This window comes from Heloderma suspectum, chromosome 3 (assembly GCF_057233095.1).
Source record: "Heloderma suspectum isolate Gila_16-S chromosome 3, 16-S_ref, whole genome shotgun sequence".
Taxonomy (NCBI): domain Eukaryota; kingdom Metazoa; phylum Chordata; class Lepidosauria; order Squamata; family Helodermatidae; genus Heloderma; species Heloderma suspectum.
In genome coordinates, this window is record NC_139460.1 from 321,485,492 (window position 1) to 321,510,727 (window position 25,236).

Genomic DNA, 25,236 nt, shown 5'->3' on the forward strand with positions numbered 1-25,236 from the left:
CTTATCTGTGATCTCTCATCTTGCTAAAGCTAGCAAGAGAATCCCCAGGACTGTGTGTTGCTATGAATATTTGAATGTGCCTGTGCACACACGTGTACAGCCCCTTGGCACTGCCCAATGTGGCCTTTGGGGCAAAAGTTTTGTGCACTCCATATCTGGGGGGATGGAAGGCAGAATTATTGTCTCTGAAAGGCACAGAGTAAGAAATGTCTAGTTTTATAATTGTCATTCTTTCTTCTGGTAGGGGAATGTCAAACCCACCTTCCTTCATGCTGGAGCCTTAGAAACAATAGACAAACAAGTAAGTTGAAAGTAATATATTTTATTGGGTCACCAGTTCCATCACAGGGTCGCCTGCATATAACTTCAGTTCCTCACTGATAGGATTCCTTGAGCGTGAAGTAAGAGGCTACTACAGAAAACACACTGGCTGGAATGCTTGCGAGTGCCCTCTTCCTCCTTGCCCTGTTGCTGTCTGGCACCAGATAATCACTAAGGCTCAGTTCCCATTTGACCCCTGTGTTTCAAGGCACCAGCTACCAAACCTCCATAGCGATGGTATATATCCCCATTTCCCTTCCTTTTGCCCTCTAGTCTAGCTTCATCTGCAGTCCCAGCTCTCTCTCCTTTTGTCTGTTCTTCCCCACTTTCCATCCTCTGCATCGTCTTCTCCCCCTCCTCTCATTCCTTCATTCTCTCTGCAGCCTTGTCTATCTCATTCCTCATCCTCTCCTATTCTTACTCTCCTCTGTCGTCCTACCCCACCCCCACCCCTTTTCTGCCACCTGGCTGCAATTACAGGTCTATCCAGCTTTGGGGCAGGTGAGCCCAGCTTATGACATCATTGGAGAACACTGACACTTGCAGAAGTCCAGACCGAGCTCCTGCTGCAGCCGTGGGAGATGAGGATGCAATGGCAAACCCTCCTAGCATGCTATAATTATATAAAGGAAAATGACAGCACTGAGCACGTGTGCATAAACAGCAAGCTAGAAGGGGAAATCTCTTTTTCTGGTGATAGGGATTTATATAGCAACCAATAATATCACAGATCTGTTTCAAGTTCCACTTCAGGTGGAGAGGTTCTAGGATAGAGTGAACTAATACAAGCAAGGAAGAAGTTCAAATGAAGTGAAAAGTAAGGAAGGAGATACTTACAGATATAAATAAATAATACATTGTAATTATCTGTATATCCTTCACGATGAGCTACCGCGGGGAACAGCACAGATCTTATAAGGATGGGGATGTACTGTTATCCCTGCTACAGCTTCTTGACTGAGTTCTTTCACTCCTTCCGGCGGCTGAAACCTGAAAGTCCTCAGCAGGCTGGTCAAGAAGATGAAGAGCTCGATCCTCGCCAGCTGCTCCCCCAAACATGCCCGAGCCCCTGGGGAAGAAATAAGGGAAAGGCAGCAAATGAGTAATAACCTGTTCCCCAGGGCATAGATCCCAGTCAGGAGTTAGGGATGAATCTGAGATAGGAACACGTGTTGGTAGGCCATGGATTCCTCCCACCTTCCAAAGTGACCAGCCTGAACGCCTGCTGCTACAACTGCTGCCTCCATACCTCCCTTTTACTCCATTGGTTGGCAACCCTAAGGGGGGTAGCTTTGCTCAGGGTGCCTCAGTTTGATTGATCCTGATCACATACAGTTTCAGAGCAGGTCAAACTACTGGAAGTACTTAGGACAGGGAAATAACCAGCCATGCCAGGTTGTGCAATAACAACATATCATAGCTGATTATCACCAACAATCCTTGGATAATACTGGCAACTGGCCAGCCCAGCAACAGTGGGCTATGTCACAAATTGTCAAAGGAAGAGATGGAGAGAGACAGAAAGGGAGGAAGAGACACCTGGATTGCTGATTGTCCTGGGCTTCCACCCCTAGCTGCTGCACGAAGGCTTTCTCATTCACTTCTGCTGCTGAATTGAAACTTGCTTGTTGTAGCATGCTTTTTTTAATCCCCAGCTGTTCTGTAGTGCTATGCACAATTGCCGAGCCTAACAGTAGAACAAGCCTTGCGGCCTTCCTTTGTGGGTGAGGAGAATCCAGTTCCCAGCCCTAGTATAGGACCGGCATGCCCACAGCTCAGCTGCTCACCAAACACCACAGTTTGTACGCACATTGTAGTACTAGGCCAGTAATTTGACTCAGTATAAGAGCTGTATATTCCCTTATGGAAAAAGAGGAAACCTCATCATTCCAAAGGTCACGGGTGGGCAACCTGTTCGGCCTACAACTCCTATCGTTCCTCACCATTGATGATGCTGGCTAGGGCTCACGAGAGCTGTAGGCAAAAACATCTGGAGGGCCACAAGTTGCCTACTCCTGCCTAAGATGACAGTATTAGTCACTTGTTTTCCAGCTGTGCCTTCACCAATGAAGGTACAAAACACTGAGAGATTCCATATGTTGTATGCGAATGAAATTCAGTGACTATTATCGAATGACCATTTTCCAACACCCAACACTAACGGTGCAGTGTCCTACGTGTGTTCCCTACTCAGAAGGAAGTGCTGTTGAGTTCAAGGGACTTCCTGTCAGATGTGTATATATAGAATCATAAAGGAAATATATCTTTTTTCTTAGAAACTGAAAACCTGAGAAAAACCTCACTCTCCTGAAAAATGAGAAGTGGGAGTTTTGTTTCAGACTCAGTTGGGACTCTGGTTTCAGGCCAGACTCAATTACATGTGAAAAGGATTGTTTTAGGCTTGCCTGAACAGAAGTCAGATGGCCTCTCCTGGAAGCAACCCAGTAAATATGTCTATAAATAGCAAGCAGGTTTGGATTTCTGCATTTACCTGCGCCAAACGCCAGAAATTCTTCTCTAGCCACAAAGTTCCCATCCTTGTCCAAAAAATGATTTGGGTTGAACTTTTCAGGATTCTCCCAACACTCAGGATCAAGAAGAACAGAACGTATGTCCGGAAAAATGGTGGCCCCCTGCAAAAAAACCCCATTTGAATGTTTAGTTCTCTGTATGTAGAACCAAGCAGGAAATTTGTTTCATATATCATCTCTCAGTAGTGGTGTACCGATTACTCACCCCGTTCCGGTGGGGCCGTCCGCTGGGGGGGGAGGCGATCCATCCCTTCCCCCCAGAATCCTCCCTGGCCAGCTCCGCTCTGCAGCGAGCCCGCAGAGCCGCTGTCCGGGCCCACCCACAGCTGGACTTCCATCCGCTACCAGGCTGCAGCCGCAAATGGCGGCCGCCATAGTGGCCACCATTCGCGCTCCTTTGTTATTTATTTATTAAATGTATTAATTGCCTATCTGGCTGGTCACCCAGTGACGATTATATGCTGTACTCTGGGCGATGTACAGCATATAATAAAACAGTTTAAAACAATAAAATTCTACAATAAAAACGTTTTCTAAAATACCCTAACCCACCCCAAATGCCTGCCTGAACAACCACATTTTTAATGCACGGCGGAAGCTCATTAAAGAGGGGGCATGGCGGAGTTCCCTAGGGAGGGAGTTCCACAGAGTGGAGGCCACCACAGAGAAGGCCCTCTCCCTCGTCCTCACCAGTCTAGCTGTCCTGGCTGATGGGACAGAGAGAAGGCCATCCGAGGCTGATCTTGTTAAGCAGCCTGTCTGGTGTTACTGGAGGCGCTCCTTAAGATAGGTTGGGCCGGAACCATATAGGGTTTTAAAGGTCAAAGCCAACACCTTGAATTTGGCCCAGAAAACAACTGGTAACCTGTGCAACTCCTTCAGCACTGGAGTGATGTGATCTCGTCGGCAGCTGCCTTTAATCAGGCAAGCCTCCGCGTTCTGTACCAGCTGCAGCTTCCAAACCGTCTTCAAGGGTAACCCCACGTACAGCATATTACAGTAGTCTAAACAAGAGGAGACCAGGGCATGTACTACCGATGGGAGCAGATGGTCGGGAAGGAAGGGGCGCAGCGGCCGTATCAGATGGAGTTGATACAGCGCTGTCCGGCTCACAGCTGACACCTGAGCTTCCATGGACAGCTGGGAGTCCAAAATGACCCCCAGGCTGCAGACCTGGTCTTTCAAGGGTAGCCGTACCCCATTCAACACCAGGTCAACGTCTCCCAGCCTCCTCTTGTCTCCCACCTTGGTCTTGTCAGGGTTGAGCTTCAGCTTATTCCTCCCCATCCAGCCACTCACCGTCTCCAGACATTTGGACAGGGATTCTACAGCCAACCTTGGTGAAGATTTGAACGAGAGGTAGAGCTGCGTGTCATCCGCATACTGGTGACACTGCACCCCAAACTTCCTGATGATAGCCCCCAGCGGCTTCACATAGATGTTATATAGCATCGGGGAGAGAATGGAACCCTGTGGCACCCCACAAGTAAGTGGCCACAGGTCCAAATCCTCCTCTCCCAGTGCTACCCCCTGGTACCTGCCGGAGAGGAAGGACCGGAACCACCGCAATGCGGTGCCTCCAATGCCCAACCCCTCCAGGCGGTCCAGGAGGATACTGTGGTCAACGGTATCAAAAGCTGCTGAGAGGTTGAGGAGAACAAAGAAGGAGCATTCACCCTTATCCAGAGCCCTCCTCATATCCACCAAGGTGACCAAGGCCATTTCTGCCCCATGCCCAAGCCTGAAGCCCAACTGAAATGGGTCTAGATAATCGGTTTCTTCCAAGTGTGCCTTCAACTGCATTGCCACCACCCGCTTAATCACCTTGCCCAAAAATGAAAGATTTGAGACTGGGCGAAAGTTGTTCAGAATTTGGGGATCCAAGGAGGGCTTCTTTAAGAGCGGTCTTATCACTGCCTCCTTGTGGGCTGATGGCATCACTCCCTCCTCAAGGGAGGCATTCACCACCACCCTGATCCCCTCACCCAGTCTCTCTCTGCAGCCCATAATGAGCCAAGATGGGCAAGGATCAAGTAAGCAGGTGGTCGGCCTTACAGATGAAAGCACCTTGTCCACTTCATCAGGAGGAAGAAGCTGGAACCGATCCCACAAAACTGGTTTGCCACAGCACAGGCTGCCTTCTGCTCACTAACTGTATCCACAGCGCATGGAATAACACTCCTAATCTGATAAATTTTATCCTCAAAGTGCCTTGCCAAGGCCTCACAGGAGGCCTTAGAATGCTGCAGTGGCTCCGGAGCCACAGGACCGACCAGGCTCCAGACCACTTGGAACAGCCTCCTGGGACAGCACTCTGCAGATGCGATAGTGGCAGCATAATATTCCTTTTTTGCTGCCTTCACCACCATGTGATAGGCTGAAGATACAGCTCTAGCTAGGGATGTCAGAGCATTCCGCAACGGATCTCGGTGAGGCTGAATGCCAGTGCATTCAGCCCCCTGAAATCCATTGCGGAACGAAGCCTCCACCCCCCCACCCACGAAAGGCATGTGGGACGAAGTCCCCGCTGCCCCCACCCCATGAAAGGCGCGCGAAATGGAGCACTTACCTGCTCCCGTCCGCTCTGCTTTGCGAATGGCGGCCGTCCTGCAGCCGCCATTCGCTTCCTCCTCTTCAAGCCATGATAGGCTACGTATTTATGTAGCCTATCACGGCTCAATACAGGGACGCAAATGGCGGCGGCTACGACAGCCACCATTTGTGTCCCTGCAGGGCTGCCCAGCAGCTGGATGTCTGGCTGCAGGCGGCCAGAGCTGGCCGGCAGCTCCGCGGCTTGGCTGTGGAGCGGAGCCAGCCGGGCAGGATTCCAGGGGGAGGGACAGAGCACCTCCCTCCGGTTGAGGATTCTGGGGGGAGGGATGGAGTGCCTCCCCCCCACCGCGGATGCCCCTCAGCGGAGCAAGGTAAGGGATTCGTACATCCCTAGCTCTAGCCCGTGTCTGATGGTCTTTGGAGCGAGACTTCTGCCACCAGCGTTCTAGCCGTCTCACCTCCTGTTTCAGAGCTCGTAACTGCGGATTGAACCATGGTGCAGTCTGAGCCCTGTTCAGGGGGAGAGGGCATTTCGGAGCCACCTGATCTAATGCCCCAGTGATTGCGGCATTCCAGCCACCCAACAGAGTCTTGACCGAGTGGCTGTTGGCATGCTCCAGAGAATCCCCAAGCGCGTTCAGGAGTCCATTCGGATCCATAAGACGCCTGGGGTGGACCATTTTAATGGGTCCTCCACCCCTGCGGAGGGGTTGTGGGACCGAGAAGTCTAACTTCACCAGATAGTGATCTGACCATGAGAAGTGAGGGGTGGATATACCCCCGACTTCCAGATCACTCCCCGCTTCTCCAGAAACAAACACAAGGTCTAGCGCATGACCGGCTACATGGGTGGGCCCAGTTAGAATATGGTGCAGCTCCCAGGAAGCCATGGTCTCCATGAAGTCCTGAGGTGCTCCTGTGAGGATGGCCTCTGAATGTACGTTGAAGTCCCCCAACACCAATAAGTTAGGGGACTGTACACGCACATCAGAGACCACCTCAAGCACCTCGGCCAGGGAGTCAGTTGTGCAGTGGGGTGGATGGTTCACGAGCAGAATCCCCAGACTGCCCTTTGGGCCTAACCTCCAGTACATGCACTCAGCAACCTTGGTCTCCCAGAGAGGGGGTCTGGTGAAGACCAAGGACTCTCGGTAGATAACAGCCACTCCCCCTCCCCGATCCCCAGCCCTCGGCTGCTGTGCATACGAAAATCCAGCTGGACACATGGCTGCAAGGGTTGGAGCAGCAGCCTCGGCTAGCCAGGTCTCCGGAATACATGCCAGGTCTGCACCCTCATCCAGGATAGGGTTGGCGGAGAATTTCTCCCCGAAACTTCGGGGGGCCGAGCGCCAACGTGTTCGGCCCCCCGAACAAGTTTCAGGGAGAAATCCTCCGAACCCCCCCCGCACCCCGCACCCCCCCCGGGACAGGACTTACCTTCGCCGAATGTCCCTCCCGGCGACGGGTCCGGCTGGCGGTTCGGCGGGTGTTCAAGCGGGGCGGGAGCGGCAGCCGGTCTTTCAACCGGCTGCTGCCACCGCCATTGCAATCAAAGGAAAAAAAACACGCCCCCTGATAGGCTACGTGACGATTCACGTAGCCTATCACAGCTAGATTTGCAAAGTCAGCCGTGATAGGCTACGTCAATCGTCACGTAGCCTATCACGGGTGACTTTAAAAAAAAAAAGTGTGTACAGATAATGGCGGCCCCCATAGGGAGCCGCCATTCGCGTTCCTTATTTGGTCGCAGTAGTCTACGTAAAGATTTACGTAGACTACGGCGAAAATAAGGGCAACGCTATTTGCGTTGCCCTTATTTTCGCCGTAGTCTACGTAAACATTTACGTAGACTACAGCGACTAAATAAGGAACGTGAATGGCGGCTCCCTATGGGGGCCGCCATTAGCGTACGCGCTTTTTTTTTTTTTTAAGTCACCCGTGATAGGCTACGTGACGATTGATGTAGCCTATCACGGCTGACTTTGCAGATCTAGCCGTGATAGGCTACGTGAATCGTCACGTAGCCTATCAGGGGGTGTTTAAAAAAAAAAAAAAAAACTTTCGCGTTCGCGGCAGGGCGAGGCGGGAAGCCTCCCCCCCGGCCTGAATTTCGGCCGGGGCAAGGCAGGAAGCCTCCCCCCCGGCCTGAATTTTGGCCGGGGCGAGGCGGGAAGCCTCCCCCCCGGCCTGAACTTCGCGGGGGGACCAGCGAAGTGCCTCCCCCCCACCGTGAACGTCCTTCGAGGACAGGTAAGGGACTTTCGTCCACCCCTAATCCAGGATCACGTCATGGATGAGGGAGGTTTTCTGGGTAACAGACCTGGCATTGCAGAGCAGCAAACGAAGGCCAGAAGATGGGGTCACGCCTCCCCCAGCCATCCTTTGGCTCTGGACAGGCCCAGAGCAGGGGACAGATACTACACATCTCTCCCTTGTTCCCCTTACCTGGCATGGCCTGCCCCTAGCGCTCCACCAGCACCTGCCACCCAGCCTCGGTATGTTCTGGCCCCCAACACTCCCCCCACTGCCTCCATCAGGTGGACACATGCCCCCTCGCTCCCGCCTATCAGGCAGGCTACCCACCCCTAAAAACACAACAGAATCCCCCAGAAATTTAAAACAACAACAACAACTAAAAAATCCCCTTAAAATAATGCCAGGCAGGAGTCCACAGTTGTGATAGTGGTGGTGGCAGCGGTGCAGCAGCAGGTATGCCTCTTCCCCGGTGGTGGCAGCTTCTCCTGCAGGCCCTGGCTCTCCCAGGCCACCTCAGCCAGCCAGCTTATGTAGCCCCTCCAGGAAGGGGCAGGTGGAAGCAGCACAGCTGGCTCTGTACCTGGGGGCCTAGTCCTGCAGGGACTGGTGGTCTGCCAGGCAGAAGTCTGCAGGGAAGGCCTGGTGTTGGTGGCGGCGGCAGGCGGCAGCAGGCCCAGCAGCAGCAGGCACACCTCTTCCCCAGTGGTGGCAGCTTCTCCTGCAGATCCTGGCTCTCAGTTGTGTTAGCTGTTGTGTTAGCTGTGATAGGCTATGTAAATATTTACGTAGCCTATCACGGCAAATGTCAGGGACGCAAATGGCGTAGCGGACATTATTTGCGTCCTTGCTCTTTGCCGTGATAGGCTACGTAAATACTTATGTAGCCTATCATAATTAAGGAGGGAGGCAAATGGTGGCTGTAGACCGGGGCAGCGATGGACCGGGTGGCCGAGAACAGGTAGGGTCCATCCTGGGGAAATTTTGCGAGGTGATGGGGGGGATTGCTCCATTCTGCCACAGACTCCGGGGGGGCGGATTCTAAAGAAACCGGCCTCATTGGAGTCCGCAGCGGAATTCTCCGCCATCCCTATCTCTCAGTGCCTCAATCAGTCACCACAGGATATCATGGTGGAACTTGTGGAGCTGGAGGAGAAACCAATAATTACATCTAGAGGAAGAATAGTGAGAAAACATCTAAGATACGGATATGGAGAATGAAAGAAAAAGAAGAAGAAAACAGGAAAAAAGAGAGATGTAATTATATGTGTTTGTATTTGGTTGTGTTGTGTTGGGGGGGGGGCTCATTTGAGTCTTACACTGATTGGTATAAAAGGACTTTCCTGATACTGTATGGGGGAATGTAAATTTGTATTGTGACTCACTCAGTAAAAGCTGTCTTTGCAACCTCGTATTGGAGTGTTCTGTTTATGCCTAAGAATACCAAACGTTACATGGTGTCAGAAGTGCAAGGAAATGGATCAGTTGAAGTCTCCAGAAAAGCTCTTATTTGAAGGGAATGTGGCTGGAAATCGGAGAAAACGGAGGCAAGGATTTGAATTATATTGTATAGCAAGTGAGCTGGCAAGAAAAGTGAGAAGCTTTATTTCTGCATGTGGCAGGAAAAGAAGCCAGAGAAATATAATAATACCTTCCATTTTGATGATGAAGCAGATAATCACAAGATAGAAATTTTGCTGAATAAGTTTGAATTATATTGTGCTCCTAAAAGAAATGTTACATATGAGAGACATAAGTTTTTTTTCAAGAGCTCAGAATGAGGAAGAAGCTACTGGCTCTTATGTGACTGACATAAGGTTATTAGCACAGTCAAGTGAGTATAGCCAGCGGTGTGAGACTTTGATTAAGGATAGAATTGTTTGTGGAATAAGATCAGATAATCTCTGGGCATGACTGCTGAGAGGAGCTGCCTTAACCCTGGAAAAAGCTGTGGACATTTGCAGAGCAGAAAAAGTGACTGTAAAGCAATTAAAAGGACTGGGATCATCTGAGAAACGAATGGATATTTTGAAAAGTAAAGACAGTGTTAAAAAGGAAACTCAGTTGCATAATGAGAAGACTGTGAAACCTGTTTCAAGTTTTGCTTCAAGCTCAAAGTTTTGTTCTAGATGTGGTAACAACCATAAGATAAGACAACGTCCTGCGTATGGAAAAGATTGCCGAAAATGCGGGAGACCTAATCAGTTTGCGAAGATGTGTAAAGTCAAAGATGCCAAGTTTGTTCACATGATGCGTATGTCAGAGGAAGAAGATTCGCAAGATATGTTTATTGGGACTTTAACATCTAATAAGTTGGAAGAAGAGTGGACTGTAGATCTTAAAATAAAGAATAAGGATATAAAGTTTAAGATACTGGAGCACAAGTTAATGCTATTTCCTTAAGAATTTATAAGAGTCCTCAGAGTGAACATTTACAGAAATCAAATATAAGATTACTTATTCAGGTACAAGGTTGGAAGTGCTGGCCAAGTGTATTATGAAATGTACATATAAAGGGAAAGAATTTGAGATATTTATTTATTTATTTATTTATTTATTTCATTTCTATACCGCCCAATAGCCGAAGCTCTCGAGATAGAATTTCATGTGGTAAATTTTGAAGCACAAACAATCTTGGATTTAAAAACAGTTATTGATTTAGAGTTAGTGAAAAGAGTAAATGTGTTGGGAGGAAGGGAGGGAAATAGATACGCTTTATGAAGATGTGTTTCAGGGATTAGGATGTTTGCCAGGTTAGTATGTCATTAAAATAGATCCACAGATAACACCAGTAGTGCATGCTTCTTATAAAATTCCCATTACGTTAAGGGAGAAGGGAGAAAGAATGTTAACGGAAGCTATGTTAAGGGAAGAAACTTAGAAGAATGGAGCAAATAGGTGTGATTGTTAAGGTGGAAGAACCTACAAAATGGGTAAATTCAATAGCGATTGTGGATAACCCTGGTAAAGTTCAAATAAGAATTTGTCTGGATCCAAGAGATATGAATAAAGCCATTCATAGAGAGTACTTTCAGTTACCAACAGTAGATGAAATCGCTAGCAGGTTGGCAGATGCAAAATAGTTTCTGTGTTGGATGCTAGTAATGGATTTTGGCAGATACAACTGGATGAGAAGGTGTACTTTTAATACACCTTTTGGTAGATGTAGATTTACTAGAATGCCTTTTGGTATTTCATCTGCTCCTGAAGTATATCGAAGAGCAATACAACAAGTATTTGAAGGAATAGAAGGAGTTATATGGGGAACAAGAACATGATGAAAGAGTTATGCAGGTTTTAGAAAGGTGTAAAGCAAGGAATTTAAAATTGAATAGAGAGAAGTACAAGTTTTCTATGACTGAAATAAATTATTTGGGACATATGTTAACTGCAGAAGGAATAAAACCTGATAGAACTAAAATTGAAGCAATAGTTGAAATGCCAATTCTTCAGAATAAGGGAGAATTACAGAGATTCATGGGCATAGTTAAGTATTTGCTAAATTTATTCCAAATCTTGCTACATTGACAACTAATTTGAGACAACTTTTAGTCCAGGGGGTGGAGTTTGAATGGAGAAAGGTCTACGAGGAAGCATATAATGAATTAAAACAGATGTTAACAATAGCTCCTGTGTTGAGATTTTATAGTGTTGAAGAACCTGTAGCTGTATCAGTTGATACAGTGGTACTGATTAGGTGCAGTTCTGCTACAAGGAGGTTTACCAGTGGCATATGCTTCTAAGGCTATGAATGAGTGTCAGCAATCATACGCACAACTAGAAAAAGAACTGTTGGCCATTGTATTTGGTTGTACTAGATTTCATCTATCATCTGTCTGTCTGTCTGTCTCATCTATCTATCTATATGGTATAGAGATTACAGCTGAAACTGATCATAAACCATTGGAAGTTATTTTAAAAAAAACATTATATAACACTCCTCCAAGAATTCAGAGATGGTTGCTAATATTACAGAAATATCATCTGAATGTAATATGTAAACCTGCTAAAGACTTAAAAATAGCTGGTGCCTTTTCAAAGGTTTATATGAAGACAGGAGAAGTTTTCAATACTGAAGAAGCTGATGTAGCTAAGAATTTGGTACTGTCTTGTCTACCTATTCCTGATTTTAAATATAAGGAATTTAATTTAGCAACATTGGAAGATAACATTTGCAAGAATAAAGGCAGTTATTTTGATAGGATGGACAGAAAATAAAATAAAAATTTCTGAAGAACTTAAACCATATTGGAATTATAGAGAGGAATTAAGTGTGTATGTTGGTTTAATATTTAAGAATGATAGACTAACTGTACCCCAAAAGTTGAGGAAAGAAATGTTGGCATTAATTCATGAGAATCATTTGGGAATTGAATTGAGTAAAAGAAGCACTTGAGATGTGATGTTTTGACCGGGTATGTGTATGCAAATAGAAGCATTAATACAACCTTGTAAAGCATGCCAAACTTTCAGAAATAATAATTAAAAAGAACCAATGTTACCTCTCGAAGTACCAGAAAGACCATGGGAGAAATTGGCAATGGATTGATTTGAATTTCATGGAAGGGAATATCTTTTGATACTAGATTATTATTCAATTTTTTTCAAAGTTTGTTTGTTGGAAACGTTAACCAGTAAATGTGTGATTATGCATTGTAAATCTGTATTTGCTAGACACAGGATACCTGGAGTTGTAATAACTGACGATGGTCCTCAGTTTAATTCTAGGGAGTTTAGATTGTTTGCGAGAAAATGGGATTTTGTGCATGTCACTTCCAGTCCATATTGTTGTTGTTGTTGTTTAGTCATTCAGTCGTGTCTGACACTTCATGACCCCATGGCCCATAGCACAGCAGGCCTTCCTGTCCTCCGCTCTCTCCCGGAGTGTGCTCAAGTCCATATTCATTGCATCGGTGATGCTATCTAGCCATCTCATCCTCTGCAGTCCCCTTCTCCTTTTGCCTTCAATCTTTCCCAGCATCAGGGTCTTTTCCAGGGAGTTTTCTCTTCGCATTAGGTGGCCAAAATATCTGAGCTTCAGCTTCAGTATCTGTCCTTCCAATGAGCACTCAGGGTTGATTTCCTTTAGGATGGACTGATTTGACCTCCTTGCAGTCCTGGGGACTCGTAAGAGTCTTCTCCAGCACCACAGTTCGAAAGCATCGATTCTTCGGCGCTCAGCCTTCCTTACGGTCCAGCTCTCACAGCCATATGTTGCTACTGGGAAAACCATAGCTTTTATTAGATGAACCTTTGTCGGCAAGGTAATGTCTCTGCTTCTTACTATGCTGTCTAGGTTGGCCATAGCTTTCCTCCCAAGGAGCAAGTGTCTTTTAATTTCACAGCTACAGTCACCGTCTGCGGTGATCTTGGAGCCCAAGAAAATAAAATCTGTCACTGCTTCCATTTCTTCCCCTTCTATATGCCAGGAAGTGATGGGGCTAGATGCCATGATCTTAGTTTTTTTAATGTTGGGTTTCAAACCAGCTTTTGCACTCTCCACTTTCACCCTCAACAAGAGGCTCTTGAGATCCTCTTCACTTTCTGCCATAAGGGTGGTATCGTCTGCGTATCTGAGGTTGTTGATAATTCTCCCGGCAGTCTTAATTCCAACCTGTGATTCATCCAACCCAGGGTTTCTCATGATGTACTCTGCATATAAGTTAAATAAGCAGGGCGACAATATGCAGCCTTGTCATACTCCTTTCCCAATTTTGAACCAATTGGTTGTTCCATGTCCGGTTCTTGCTGTTGCTTCTTGACCCTCATACAGGTTTCTCAGGAGATAGGTAAGGTGGTCTGGTACTCCCATCTCTTTAAGAATTTGCCACAGTTTGTTGTGATCCACACAATCAAAGGCTTTAGCGTAGTCAATGAAGCAGAAATAGACATTTTTCTGGAATTCTCTTGCTTTCTCCATGATCCAGCGAATGTTGGCGATTTGATCTCTAGTTCCTCTGCCTCTTCGAAACCCGGCTTGTACTTCCGGTAGTTCTCGGTTCACATGCTGCTGAAGCCTAGCTTGTAGGATTTTGAGCATCACCTTGCTAGCATGTGAAATGAGCACAATTGTACGGTAGTTTGAACACCCTTTGGCATTGCCCTTCTTTGGAATTGGAATGTAATTTGCGATAAAACTCATGATCTGAGCCACAGTCAGCTCCAGGTCTTGTTTTTACTGACTGTATAGAGCTTCTCCATCTTTGCCTGCAAAGGACATAATCAATCTGATTTCGATATTGACCATCTGGTGATGTCCATGTGTAGAGTCGCCTCTTGTGCTGTTGGAAAAGAGTGTTTGCTATGATCAGTGTGTTCTCTTGGCAAAACTCTATTAGCCTTTGTCCTGCTTCATTTGGTACACCAAGGCCACGCTTGCCTGTTATCCCGGTGATTTCTTGACTTCCTGCTTTAGCATTCCAATCCCCTATGATGAAGAGAACATCTTTTTTTGGTGTTAGTTCTAGAAGGTGTTGTAGGTCTTCATAGAACCAATCAACCTCAGCTTCTTCGGCCTCAGTGGTTGGGGCATAGACTTGAATTACTGTGATGCTGAATGGTTTGCCTTGGATTCGTACTGAGATCATTCTATCGTTTTTGAGATTGTGCCCTAGTACTGCTTTTCCCACCCTTTTGTTGACTATGAGTGCTACTCCATTTCTTCTAAGGGATTCTTACCCACAGTAATAGATATAATGGTCACCTGAATTAAGTTCGCCCATGCTTGTCCATTTGAGTTCGCTGATTCCCAAGATGTCAATGTTCAGTCTTGCCATCTCCTGTTTGTCCACCTCCAGCTTACCTTGATTCATTGATGTTACATTCCAGGTTCCTAAACAATATTGTTCTTTACAGCATCGGACTTTCTTTTCACCACCAGACACATCCACAGCTGATGAGTGTTCTTTCGGCTTTAGCCCAGCCGCTTCACTCTTTCTGGCATTACTTGGAAATTCCCTCTGCTCTTCCCCAGTAGTATATTGGACACCTTCCAACCTGAGGGGCTCATCTTCCGGCGTCATATCTTTTAGCCTTGTGATACATTCCATGGGGTTTTCTTGGCAAGAATACTGGAGTGGGTCGGCATTTCCTTCTCCAGTGGACCACATTTTGTCAGAACTCTCCACCATGACCTGTCCGTCTTGGGTGGCCCTGCACGGCATAGCTTATGGCTTCACTGAGTTATGCAAGCCCCTTCGCCACAACAAGGCAGTGATCCATGAAGGGGCCAGTCCATATTACTCAAGATCAAATGGAATGGCTGAAAGAGCTATCCAAACAGTTAAGAAGATCTTAAAGAAGAGCAATTTGGATAATACAGATCAATATCTTTGTTAAATCTTAGAAATACACCTTTTTTAGATAAGCAGTCTCCAGCACAGTTACTAATGGGAAGACATTTAAGAACAAGGTTACCTATACTATAGCGAAATCATTGTTGCAACCAGAAAGTGTCTCCTGTAGTAATGTGCAAGAACAACTAAGAAAGAGACAGGAAAGGCAGAAGTGTTATTATGATTGAAGGACTAAACTTTTGCCACCATTAAAAGTGGGAGAAAAAGTTACTATTCAAAAAGAGGGAGTGTGGCAACCTGCAAAAGTAACTGAATGTCATCAAACTCCCAGATTATTGTTGTTGTTTATTTGGTCAGTCACTTCCGACTCTTCGTGACTTCATGGACCAGCCCACACCAGAGCTTCCTGTATGTGGTGGAAAGGAGGCTGGTTTGTATAGGAGAAACAAACAGGATTTGCATAGGACTGAAAGGATGCCTGAGGAAAGTCATGATAGGGAGACTAGGAAGGAAGATAGTGGAAGTGTGAATACAGAACAGGATGATTTTAGAAAGATGGATCTGGAGGAGAAACCAATAATTACATCTAGAGGAAGAATAGTGAGAAAACCTCATGGATATGGAGAATGAGAGAAAAAGAAACAAGAAAAGAAAAAAAGGGAGATGTAATTATACATATATGTATTTGGTTGTGTTGTAGTGGGGGACTTATTTGAGTGTTACACTGATTGGTATAAACGGCTTCACCTGATACTGTATGGGGGAATGTAAGTTTGTATTGTGACTCACTCAGTAAAAGCTCTTTGCAGCCTTGTATTGGAGTGTTCTATTTATGCTTAAGAGCACCAGACATTACAGAACTCTTGTGTGATGATCAACCCTTTGTTAGTTACATCCTCCCCCCGATGCTATTTAACATCTATGTGAAGCCGCTGGGGGCTATCATCAGGAGGTTTGGGGTGCGGTGTCATCAATATGCGGATGACACGCAGCTCTACCTCTCGTTCAAATCTTAACCAGGGTTGGCTGTAGAATCCCTGTCCAAATGTCTGGGGACGGTGAGTGGCTGGATGGGGAGGAATAAGCTAAAGCTGAACCCTGACAAGACCAAGGTGGGAGACAAGAGGAGGTTGGGGGATGTTGACCTGGTGCTGAATGGGGTACATCTACCCTTGAAAGACCAGGTCCGCAGCCTGGGGGTCATTTTAGACTCCCAGCTGTCCATGAAGGCTCAGGTGTCAGCTGTGAGCCGGACAGTGTTGTTCCAACTCCATCTGATACGGTGGCTGAGCCCTTACCTTCCCAACCATCTGCTCCCATCGGTAGTACATACCCTGATCTCCTCTCATCTAGACTGCTGTAATGCGCTTTACATGGGCTTACCCTTGAAGACAGTTCGGAGCTGCAGCTGGTGCAGAACGAGGCGGCTCACCTGATTAAAGGCAGCCACCAGCGAGATCACATCAGCCCAGTGCTGAAGGAGTTGCACTGGTTACCAGTTGTTTTCCGGGCCAAATTCAAGGTGTTGGTTTTGACCTTTAAAACCCTTTGCAGTTCCAGCCCAGCCTATCTTAAGGAGCGCCTCCAGCAACACCAGACAGGCCACTTAACAAGATCAGCCTCGGATGGCCTTCTCTCCGTCCCATCAGCCAGGACAGCTAGGCTGGTGAGGACGAGGGAGAGGGCCTTCTCTGTGGTGGCCCCCACTCTGTGGAACTCCCTCCCTAGGGAACTCCGCCATGCCCCCTCTTTAATGAGCTTCTGCTATGCATTAAAAACATGGTTGTTCAGGCAGGCATTTGGGGTGGGTACTTAGGGTACTTAGAAATATGTTTTCATGTAAAATTTTATTGTTTTAAAACTGTTGTACATCGCCCAGAGTGGCCAGGTGACCGGCCAGACGGGCAATTAAATGAATGAGCGAATGAATGAATGGTAGCCCTGTTTGCTATGGCTGCAAGGAAATTATGCAGCTGCTTTGTGAAGAATACATGTCTAGCCTAAGTTGTTTCTCTTATTTTGTTTGGTTTCATTGTGGTTTTATTGTAATGGCCTGTGGCTAAATGCAAATAAACTACTGCGGACTCAGAATGCACCCAGAACTGCACATTTCAGGATTGTTCTTTTCTTTCACAGTACTCATTACTGCAGGCTTTTCTCTCACACAGGCATACACACCCTTCTTGGAACTGAGGACTCACTGGGGATGGGCAATCTTAGCCCTACTCCATATTTTTCCAAAATATGATGCTGATCCAGAAAATTGGTGAGCCAAATGAATAGAAACTATTTCAGTGAGTGGGGAGGAATGTTTGCTTAGGGGAGTATGAACCCCACTCACCAGTCTGTTTTGGGGCGTCTGCGGGGGGGGTAATCCATCCCTCTCCCCGGAATCCACCCCGGCTGGCTTCGCTCTGCGACAAATCCGCGGAGCTGCCAGCCGGGCTCATCCATAGCCGGACTTCCGTCCGCTGCCCCAGTCTGCGGATGCAAATGGCGTCTGGCGTAAGGGACACAATTTGCGTCCCTGCTTTAGCCGTGATAGGCTACGTAAATATTTACATAGCCTATCACAGCAAAAGCGGGGACGCAAATGGTGTCTGCTACACCGGACGCCATTTGCATCTGGAGACTGGGGCAGTGGATGGCGGTGAATAGACCCAGACCCGGACCTGGCCAGCAGGTAGGGTCTGTCGGGGAAGAATTTTGGAGGGGAGTGGTCTGTTCCGCCGTGGACTCCCGAGGGCTAGATTCTAAAGAATCTAAAGAATCCAGCCTCACTGGAGTCCATGGCGGAATTCTCCGCCATCCCTATGTTTGCTTCATTCTCCCCTTTTCCTTTTTAAAAGCTTCCTGGGCAGGCAGTGGCAGGTAGGTAGTTCGGCTTCTCTCCCCCGGCCCTGAAATGAAAAGCCCATTTTACCACCCAACGTGCCCCTGGGATGACCTAGCAGGTGGAGAAACATGGCCAGAACTCTTGTTTGGCGCTTTGCTTTTAATGTTCAGGGTGGGGGAAAGGAGGGAAGCCAGCATGCATGCCTGCAATTGCCTGCACAGGCAGCTTTTTAAAATGAAAAAAGTGTGGGGGGTGGATTAAGCCACCAGCAGTAAGCACCTGCTTTGCATGCAGAAAGTGCCAGGTTCAGTTCCTGGCATCTCCAGAGATGGAAGTCGGTGTCATCAATAACAATCACACTGCCAGTCAGTATCAATAACCATGGCCATATAGTCTGACTGAGTATAAGGCAGCCTCCTATGTTCCCAGCACCACTATACTTCAAATCCTTCCAGCCTCCACCTGGAAAATAATCAGAATGCCCATTTCCAATTTGGACATAGGGAGGGTGAATTGGGGGTGGGTGTTTCAGTTTAGCCCTAGACCTCATGTGTTCTTTCTATTATAAAAGCTGGGTGTTTACTGTTGTGCCTTTGAAACATGTCAGGTTTGTACTTTGGAACCCATACAAAATAACTAATAAGTATGTGATGCTCCTGGGATTCAGGATTGCGGCCATCACTAATCTGTACCTTGGGAATGAGAAAACCATTCACTTTCACATCCTTTGTAGGTTGTCTTGGGAGCCCAAATAATAAGCTATATTTTGAACGCTGAATCTCGTGAATCATGGCATTAGTGTAGGGGAGCTTGTTTTTATCTTGATAGCAGATTGAGTGAGAAGAACCTAAAACATCTTCCATCTCCTTGTAGACTTTATCTGAGGAAAATGGTGAAAATGGTAGCTTTATTTTGAGTATTACTTTTTATCTGAGAAAGCTTGAGTAACCACTGACAGATGCCCACCCCTATTCTACTATTCCATAATGCTAGGGAAGTGTGCTATCTTGCGAACCAAACACATTTCTCACCCATCCCTAGTCCCTCTCAGTTCCGATACTGTCTAGCTCCAAGAGACTGGGTGTTAATAGAACTCCACCATACTTATTTCTTTATTTTTGGCTGTCTTTTTCCCCAAATGGCCACAGAAGGTTTAAGATCATAAGAAGAGCCATACTGAATCAGACCAAGGGTACATCTTACCTAGGGAAGTGGTAGGCTCTCCCATGCTGGAGACATTCAAGATGAAGCTGGACAGCCATCAGTCAGGGATGCTGTGACTTAGATTCCTGCATTGAGCAGGGGGTTGGACTCAATGGTCTTATAGGCCACTTCCAACCTTTCTATTCTATGATTCTAGCTCAGCATTCTGTTCACACAATGGCCAACCGGCTGCCCACAGCAAACCCATAAGCAGGACACAAGTGCAACAGCACCCTCCCACCCATGTTCCCCAGCAACTGGTGTACATAGGCAGACTGCCTCTGACACTGGAGGTAGCACAGAGCCATCAGGACTAGTAGCCAATGATAGCTGTGGTACAGAGGCTGAACTTAGGGACATGCTCCATGTTACATATTTTTGTTTGAAGATCAGTAATTTCATATGTGAGTTCTCTGAGAACTCTAGGATGAATACCATATTGGCTCAGTTATTTATTAACTTTCAATTTGTCAATAACGTTGAGAACTTCATATTTTGTCTCAATTCCTTAGTTGTACTTCCTGAAAACATCCGTTCAGGCACAGGTACCTGTCCTATATCTTCTGCAGTGAAGACAGATGAAAATAATTCATTAAGGTTTTCTGCAATCTCCTTACCCTCCTTTAGTACTCCTTTAACTTCATTGTCATCTAATAGACCTACTGCCTCCCTAGCTGGCTTCCTGCGTCTCATATATATATAAAGAATTCTTTATTGTTGGCCTTGAACTTGTTAGCGATATGCTCCACAAAACGCGTTTTTGCATCTCTTATTGTCTGCTTGCTTCTCCTTTGTGCAACCTTGTTCTCCCTTTTGTTCTCCTCATTTGGGCAAGACTTTCATTTTCTGAAGGAAGCCTTCTTTTACCTAATAGCTTCCTTGATGCTGCTCATTAACTGTGCTGGTGACCTCTAAGACTTGGTGCTGCCTTTCCTAACCTGTGGTATATGTTCTAGCTGATCTTCTATTGTTATTGTTTTGAGAAACATCCAAACATTTTGGACAGATTTAATCCTCTTGACTCCCTGTTTCAACTTCCCATTTAGGAGTTCCCTCAGTTTGGAGAAGTTTCCTCTTTTGAAATCAAATGTCACTGTGTTGGACTTCCTTGGCAATTTCCCACTTAAATATATATTAAATCTGATAGCATTGTGGTCACTGTGGTTTCCAATTGGTTCAACAACATTTACATCTCATACTAGGTACTGGGGAACACCACTTAGGATCAAATCCAGGGTCGCTTCCCCTCTGGTCTGTTCCATGATCAACTGTTCTAGGGCACAGTTGTTTAGGGCATCAAAAAATGTAACCACATTGTTGTGACTGATAAATGCATTTATCCAGTCAATGTGGGGGGTAATCGAAGTCACCCATTATTAAAACACATCCTCATTTGGAGGACTCCCTGATTTCATTTTCCATCTCAAGATCTCCCTGAACATTCTGGTCTTGGGGACAATAGTATGTTCCTAGTACTAAATTAGTTTTGGATCCTGGTATTGTCACCCATAGTGCTACTGTGGAAGAGTCTGTCCCTTTTGACTGGCTATCATGTTTCACCTTATGCTCATGGCCTGTTTCCTCCCCTTCTACATTTGGGCAATCGGAAACATTTTCATCTTCATCCCCTGGGGATGATTCAACCCAAACTAGATGCTTCCCAGCTCCTGTCAGCTTTTACCCATGGTTCAATTTCTATCTTCTACCTAGGAACCTAAATTTGAATTCCAGGACCTCACTACATTTCCCCACGTCATTGGTACCAACATGGACCACAACCACTGACTCCACCCCAGCCCTATCTACAAAGCTATCTAGATGGCATGTGATATCTGCAACCTTTGCACCAGGCCAGCAATTGACCATGCAGTCTGCATGCCCTTCACAAAGCCAGCTGTCTGTGAGTGTAATGATCGATACTCCCACTACCACACGTCCCCCGGAGGCATATCCTCAGTGCAAGAGGATATTTGTTCATCTTCTGAGGAATGAGTCCCTTCTAAGGGATCATTACCCTCTACCTCAGAATGATGCCCTCCTTCCATTGATGTTCGTTCTCCATGACAGCAGAGGAGCTGTCACCCAGGGAGTGGGGCACTGCTATTAGGTCCCCAAAAATCTCATTCACCAACCTCTCTGCCTTTCTTTACTTCTCCAAGTCAGCAACTTTGGCTTCAAGGAAACGAACATATTCCCTGAGAGTCAGGAGCTCATTACACTGAGCAAACACCCACAACTTCTGTCCCGCTGGCTACATGTGGTAATCAGGGCAGTACACTGGATAGCCCCCACACCCCTGCTGGCTTTCTACCTTCATATGTTTTTTAAATTGCTATTATTTGGTTTGTTTGCCTGGAAAACTAAAAAAAATTACTATGAGAAGGTGGGGAATTCATAGTTATTTGTTTATATTTATAGTTATAGTCATATCCCTTATGAATATACAGTGGAGGTGATGAATAGATTTCAGGGATTAGACCTGATAGACAGAGTGCCTGAGGAACTATGGACGGAGGTCCATAACATTGTTCAGGAGGCAGCACCTCAATCCATCCCAAAGAAAAAGAAATGCAAGAAAGCAAAGTGGCTGTCTGATGAGGCTTTACAGGTAGCTGAGGAAAGAAGGGAAGCAAAAAGCAAGGGAGAAAGGGGAAGATATAACCAACTGAATATAGAGTTCCAGAGAATAGCAAGGAGAGACAAGAAGACCTTCTTAAATGAACAATGAAAAGAAATTGAGGAAAACAACAGAATGGGAAAGACTAGAGATCTCTTCAAGAAAATCGGAGATCTCACGGGAATGTTTTGTGCAAAGACGGGCATGATAAAGGACAAAGAAGGCAGGGACCACACAGAAGCAGATGAGATTAAGAAGAGGTGGAAAGAATACACAGAAGAACTATACAGGAAAGATCTGAATGTCCCTGATAGCCATGATAGTGCAGTCACTGAACTTGAGCCAGACATCCTAGAGAGAGAAGTCAAGTGGGCCTTAGGAAGCATTAGTAACAACAAAGCTAGTGGAGATGACAGTATTCCAGCTGAGCTATTTAAGATCCTAAAAGATGATGCTGTTAAAGTGCTGCATGCAATATGCCAACAAATTTGGAACACTCAACAGTGGCCACAAGACTGCAAAAGGTCAGTTTACATTCCAATCCCAAAGAAGTGCAATGCCAAAGAGTGTTCAAACTACCGTACATTTGCACTCATTTCACATGCCAGCATGGTGATGCTCAAAATCCTACAAGCTAGGCTTCAGTAGTATGTGAACCGAGAACTACCCAAAGTACAAGCGGGGTTTCAAAGAGGCAGAGGAACTAGGGATGGCAGAGAATTTCTCCCCGAATCTTCGGGGGGCCGAGTACCAACGCATTCGGCCCTCCGAAATCGGCGGTGAAATTCTCCGCCACCCCCCCCACCCCGGGATGGGACTTACCTTTGGCGAATGTCCCTCCCAGCGGCGGGTCCCGGCCGCGGTTCGTCGGCCTTTCGTTGGGGGCAGGGGTGGCAGCCGGTCTTCCAAGCGGCTGCCGCCGCCGCCATTACAAAGTAAAGTGTAAAAAAAAACCCGTGATAGGCTACGTAACGATTAACGTAGCCTATCACGGCTAGATTTCCAAAGTCTACGGAAGTCTACGTAAATCAAAGCCGTAGTCTACGTAAATCTTTACGTAGACTACCAGGACCAAATAAGGAACGCAAATGGTGGCGCCCATAGGGCATCGCCATTTGCGTATGCGCTTTTCCCCCCCAAAGTCACCCGTGATAGGCTACGTAATGATTAACGTAGCCTATCACGGCTGACTTTGGAAATCTAGCTGTGATAGGCTACGTTAATCGTTACATAGCCTATCACGGGGTTTTGGTGTTTTTTTTTACTTTTTGTTTCGCGGCCGGGGAGACGGGGCGCTTCTCCCCGGCCTGAATTTCGGCCGGGCGAGGCGGGACGCCTCCCCCCCCTCGCCTGAACTTCAGGGGGAGAAGCGAAGTGCCTCCCCCCCACCGCGAAGCACCCCTGCGAAAAGGTAAGTGACTTTCGTACATCCCTAAGAGGAAGTAGAGATCAAATCTCCAACATTAGCTGGATCATGGAGAAAGCAAGAGAATTCCAGAAAAATGTCTATTTCTGCTTCATTGACTACGCTAAAGCCTTTGATTGTGTGGATCACAACAAACTCTGGCAAATTCTTAAAGAGATGGGAGTACCAGACCACCTTACCTATCCCCTGAGAAACCTGTACGAGGGCCAAGAAGCAACAGTAAGAACCAGACATGGAACAAGCGATTGGTTCAAAATTGGGAAAGGAGTACGACAAGGCTGCATATTGTCACCCTCCTTATTTAACTTATATGCAGAGTACATCATGAGAAATGCCAGGTTCGATGAATCACAGGTCGGAATTAAGATTGCTGGGGGAATTATCAATAACCTCAGATACGCAGACGACACCACCCTAACGGCAGAAAGCGAAGAAGATCTAAAGAGCCTCTTGTTGAGGGTGAAAGTGGAGAGTGCAAAAGGTGATTTGAAACTCAACATTAAAAAAACTAAGATCATGGCATCTGGCCCCATCACTTCCTGGCACATAGAAGAGGAAGAAATAGAAGCAGTGACAGATTTTATTTTCTTGGGCTCCAAGATCACCGCAGACGGTGACTGTAGCCATGAAATTAAAAGACGCTTGCTCCTTGGGAGGAAAGCTATGGCAAACCTAGACAGCATAGTAAGAAGCAGAGACATCACCTTGCCGACAAAGGTCCACATAATCAAAGCTATGGTTTTCCCAGTAGTAATATATGGCTGTGAGAGATGGACTATAAGGAAGGCTGAGCACCAAAGAATCGATGCTTTCGAACTGTGGTGCTGGAGAAGACTCTTACGTGTTCCCTGGACTGCAAGGAAGTCAAATCAGTCCATCCTAAAGGAAATCAACCCTGACTGCTCCTTGGAAGGACAGATACTGAAACTGAAGCTCAAATATTTTGGCCACCTAATGCGAAGAGAAAACTCCCTGGAAAAGACCCTGATGCTGGGAAAGATTGAAGGCAAAAGGAGAAGGGGATGGCAGAGGATGAGATGGCTGGATAGCATCACTGATGCAATGAATATGAACTTGAGCACACTCTGGGAGAGAGCGGAGGACAGGAAGGCCTGGTGTGCTATGGTCCATGGGGTCACGAAGAGTCGGACACGACTTAACGACTGAACAACATAGTTATTTATAGTTGGTTACTATGAGAAGGGAGGGAAGAGTCAACTGGCCTGGCCTTGTTGCCCTGTTGCTAAACCTGTACAGGTGTTTAACTTGCTTGTGTGCTGACGCTTCGTCACTGGGGTTCCTCACACTCGGATTGCTGGCTCCCTTGCAAGCCTGCCTCCTTATATTGCTCTAGCTAGCTTGGCCCAAGTGCTGCTGCAGCCAACCTGTTAGAAGGCTTTGTCTGAAAAACAAGGGAGGCCGTGGCTGAACTTCTCATCTGCACTAGCTTCCAGTGTGTGGGCATGTGGGTCAATGAAGCCCCCTCACAGTGGAGATTTTCTGTGTTGGAGAGAGGACTATAGTCAATGGGTCATTGGAAGGGACAACAGAAAAAGGGTAGGTGATTTGGGAAGGGATGCAGTTCAGGCTCCCCTGGGGGATGCAAGGGGCTAAGGGGCTGACACTGGGTATCTGATTTAGGATGGGATGTGGTTTGCAAGGGCTGAGTAATTTTTTAGTGTGTTTTTTTTAAACTAAATGCTAAACTGAACTCTCAAACTTGGGATAGGTCTATTTCTGAGCTTTAGTTTATGAGCTGCTCTATAAAGCCTAAAACCTATGCCTACACTGAGCCCAAATGGAAGCTAGCCTACACTTTTTTGTTTATAAGCAGACTCAGTGAGGTATCTGATTGAGAAAGGGATATGGTTAGCAGGGGCTGAGTCTTTTGTGTGTAGGTTTTAAAACTAAAAGTTAAGCTGAATTCTCAGGCTTGGGATTAGTCTATTTCTGAGCTTTGGCTTATTAAAGGTGCAATCTTGTGCATGTTTAGACAGAAAAAAGTCCTACAGCTCCAAGCATCCTCTAGCCAGCATAGCTAGCTGGGGCAGGCTGGGAAATGTAGGACTTTTTTCTGTCTAAACATGCATAGGAATGTGCCCCAAGTGTATTTAGTTTCTTTCTAACTTCTGGAATTCTTTCACGTCTTCACTACGCAGCTCACTCTTCCTTGCTTCTGAGGAAGGAAGGGGTCTAACAGC

The 25,236-nt window shown here is 46.5% G+C and overlaps 1 protein-coding gene across 2 annotated transcripts in view; it reads right to left on the bottom strand.

Moving 5' to 3' along the window:
• Nucleotides 1-308: 308 nt before the first annotated feature.
• Nucleotides 309-25,236, bottom strand: part of LOC146351710 (cytochrome P450 2J4-like) — a 71,604-nt gene continuing 46,676 nt past the window's right edge. For both annotated transcript variants that reach the window (XM_084847668.1, XM_084847667.1), the window contains exons 7-9: nt 18,482-18,669; nt 2,813-2,954; nt 309-1,390 (exon numbers count right to left, since the gene is read on the bottom strand). In XM_084847668.1, the coding sequence (XP_084703794.1) occupies nt 1,200-1,390; nt 2,813-2,954; nt 18,482-18,669 (521 nt within the window). In that variant the 3' untranslated portion in view covers nt 309-1,199. The remainder of the gene's footprint in view (nt 1,391-2,812; nt 2,955-18,481; nt 18,670-25,236) is intronic.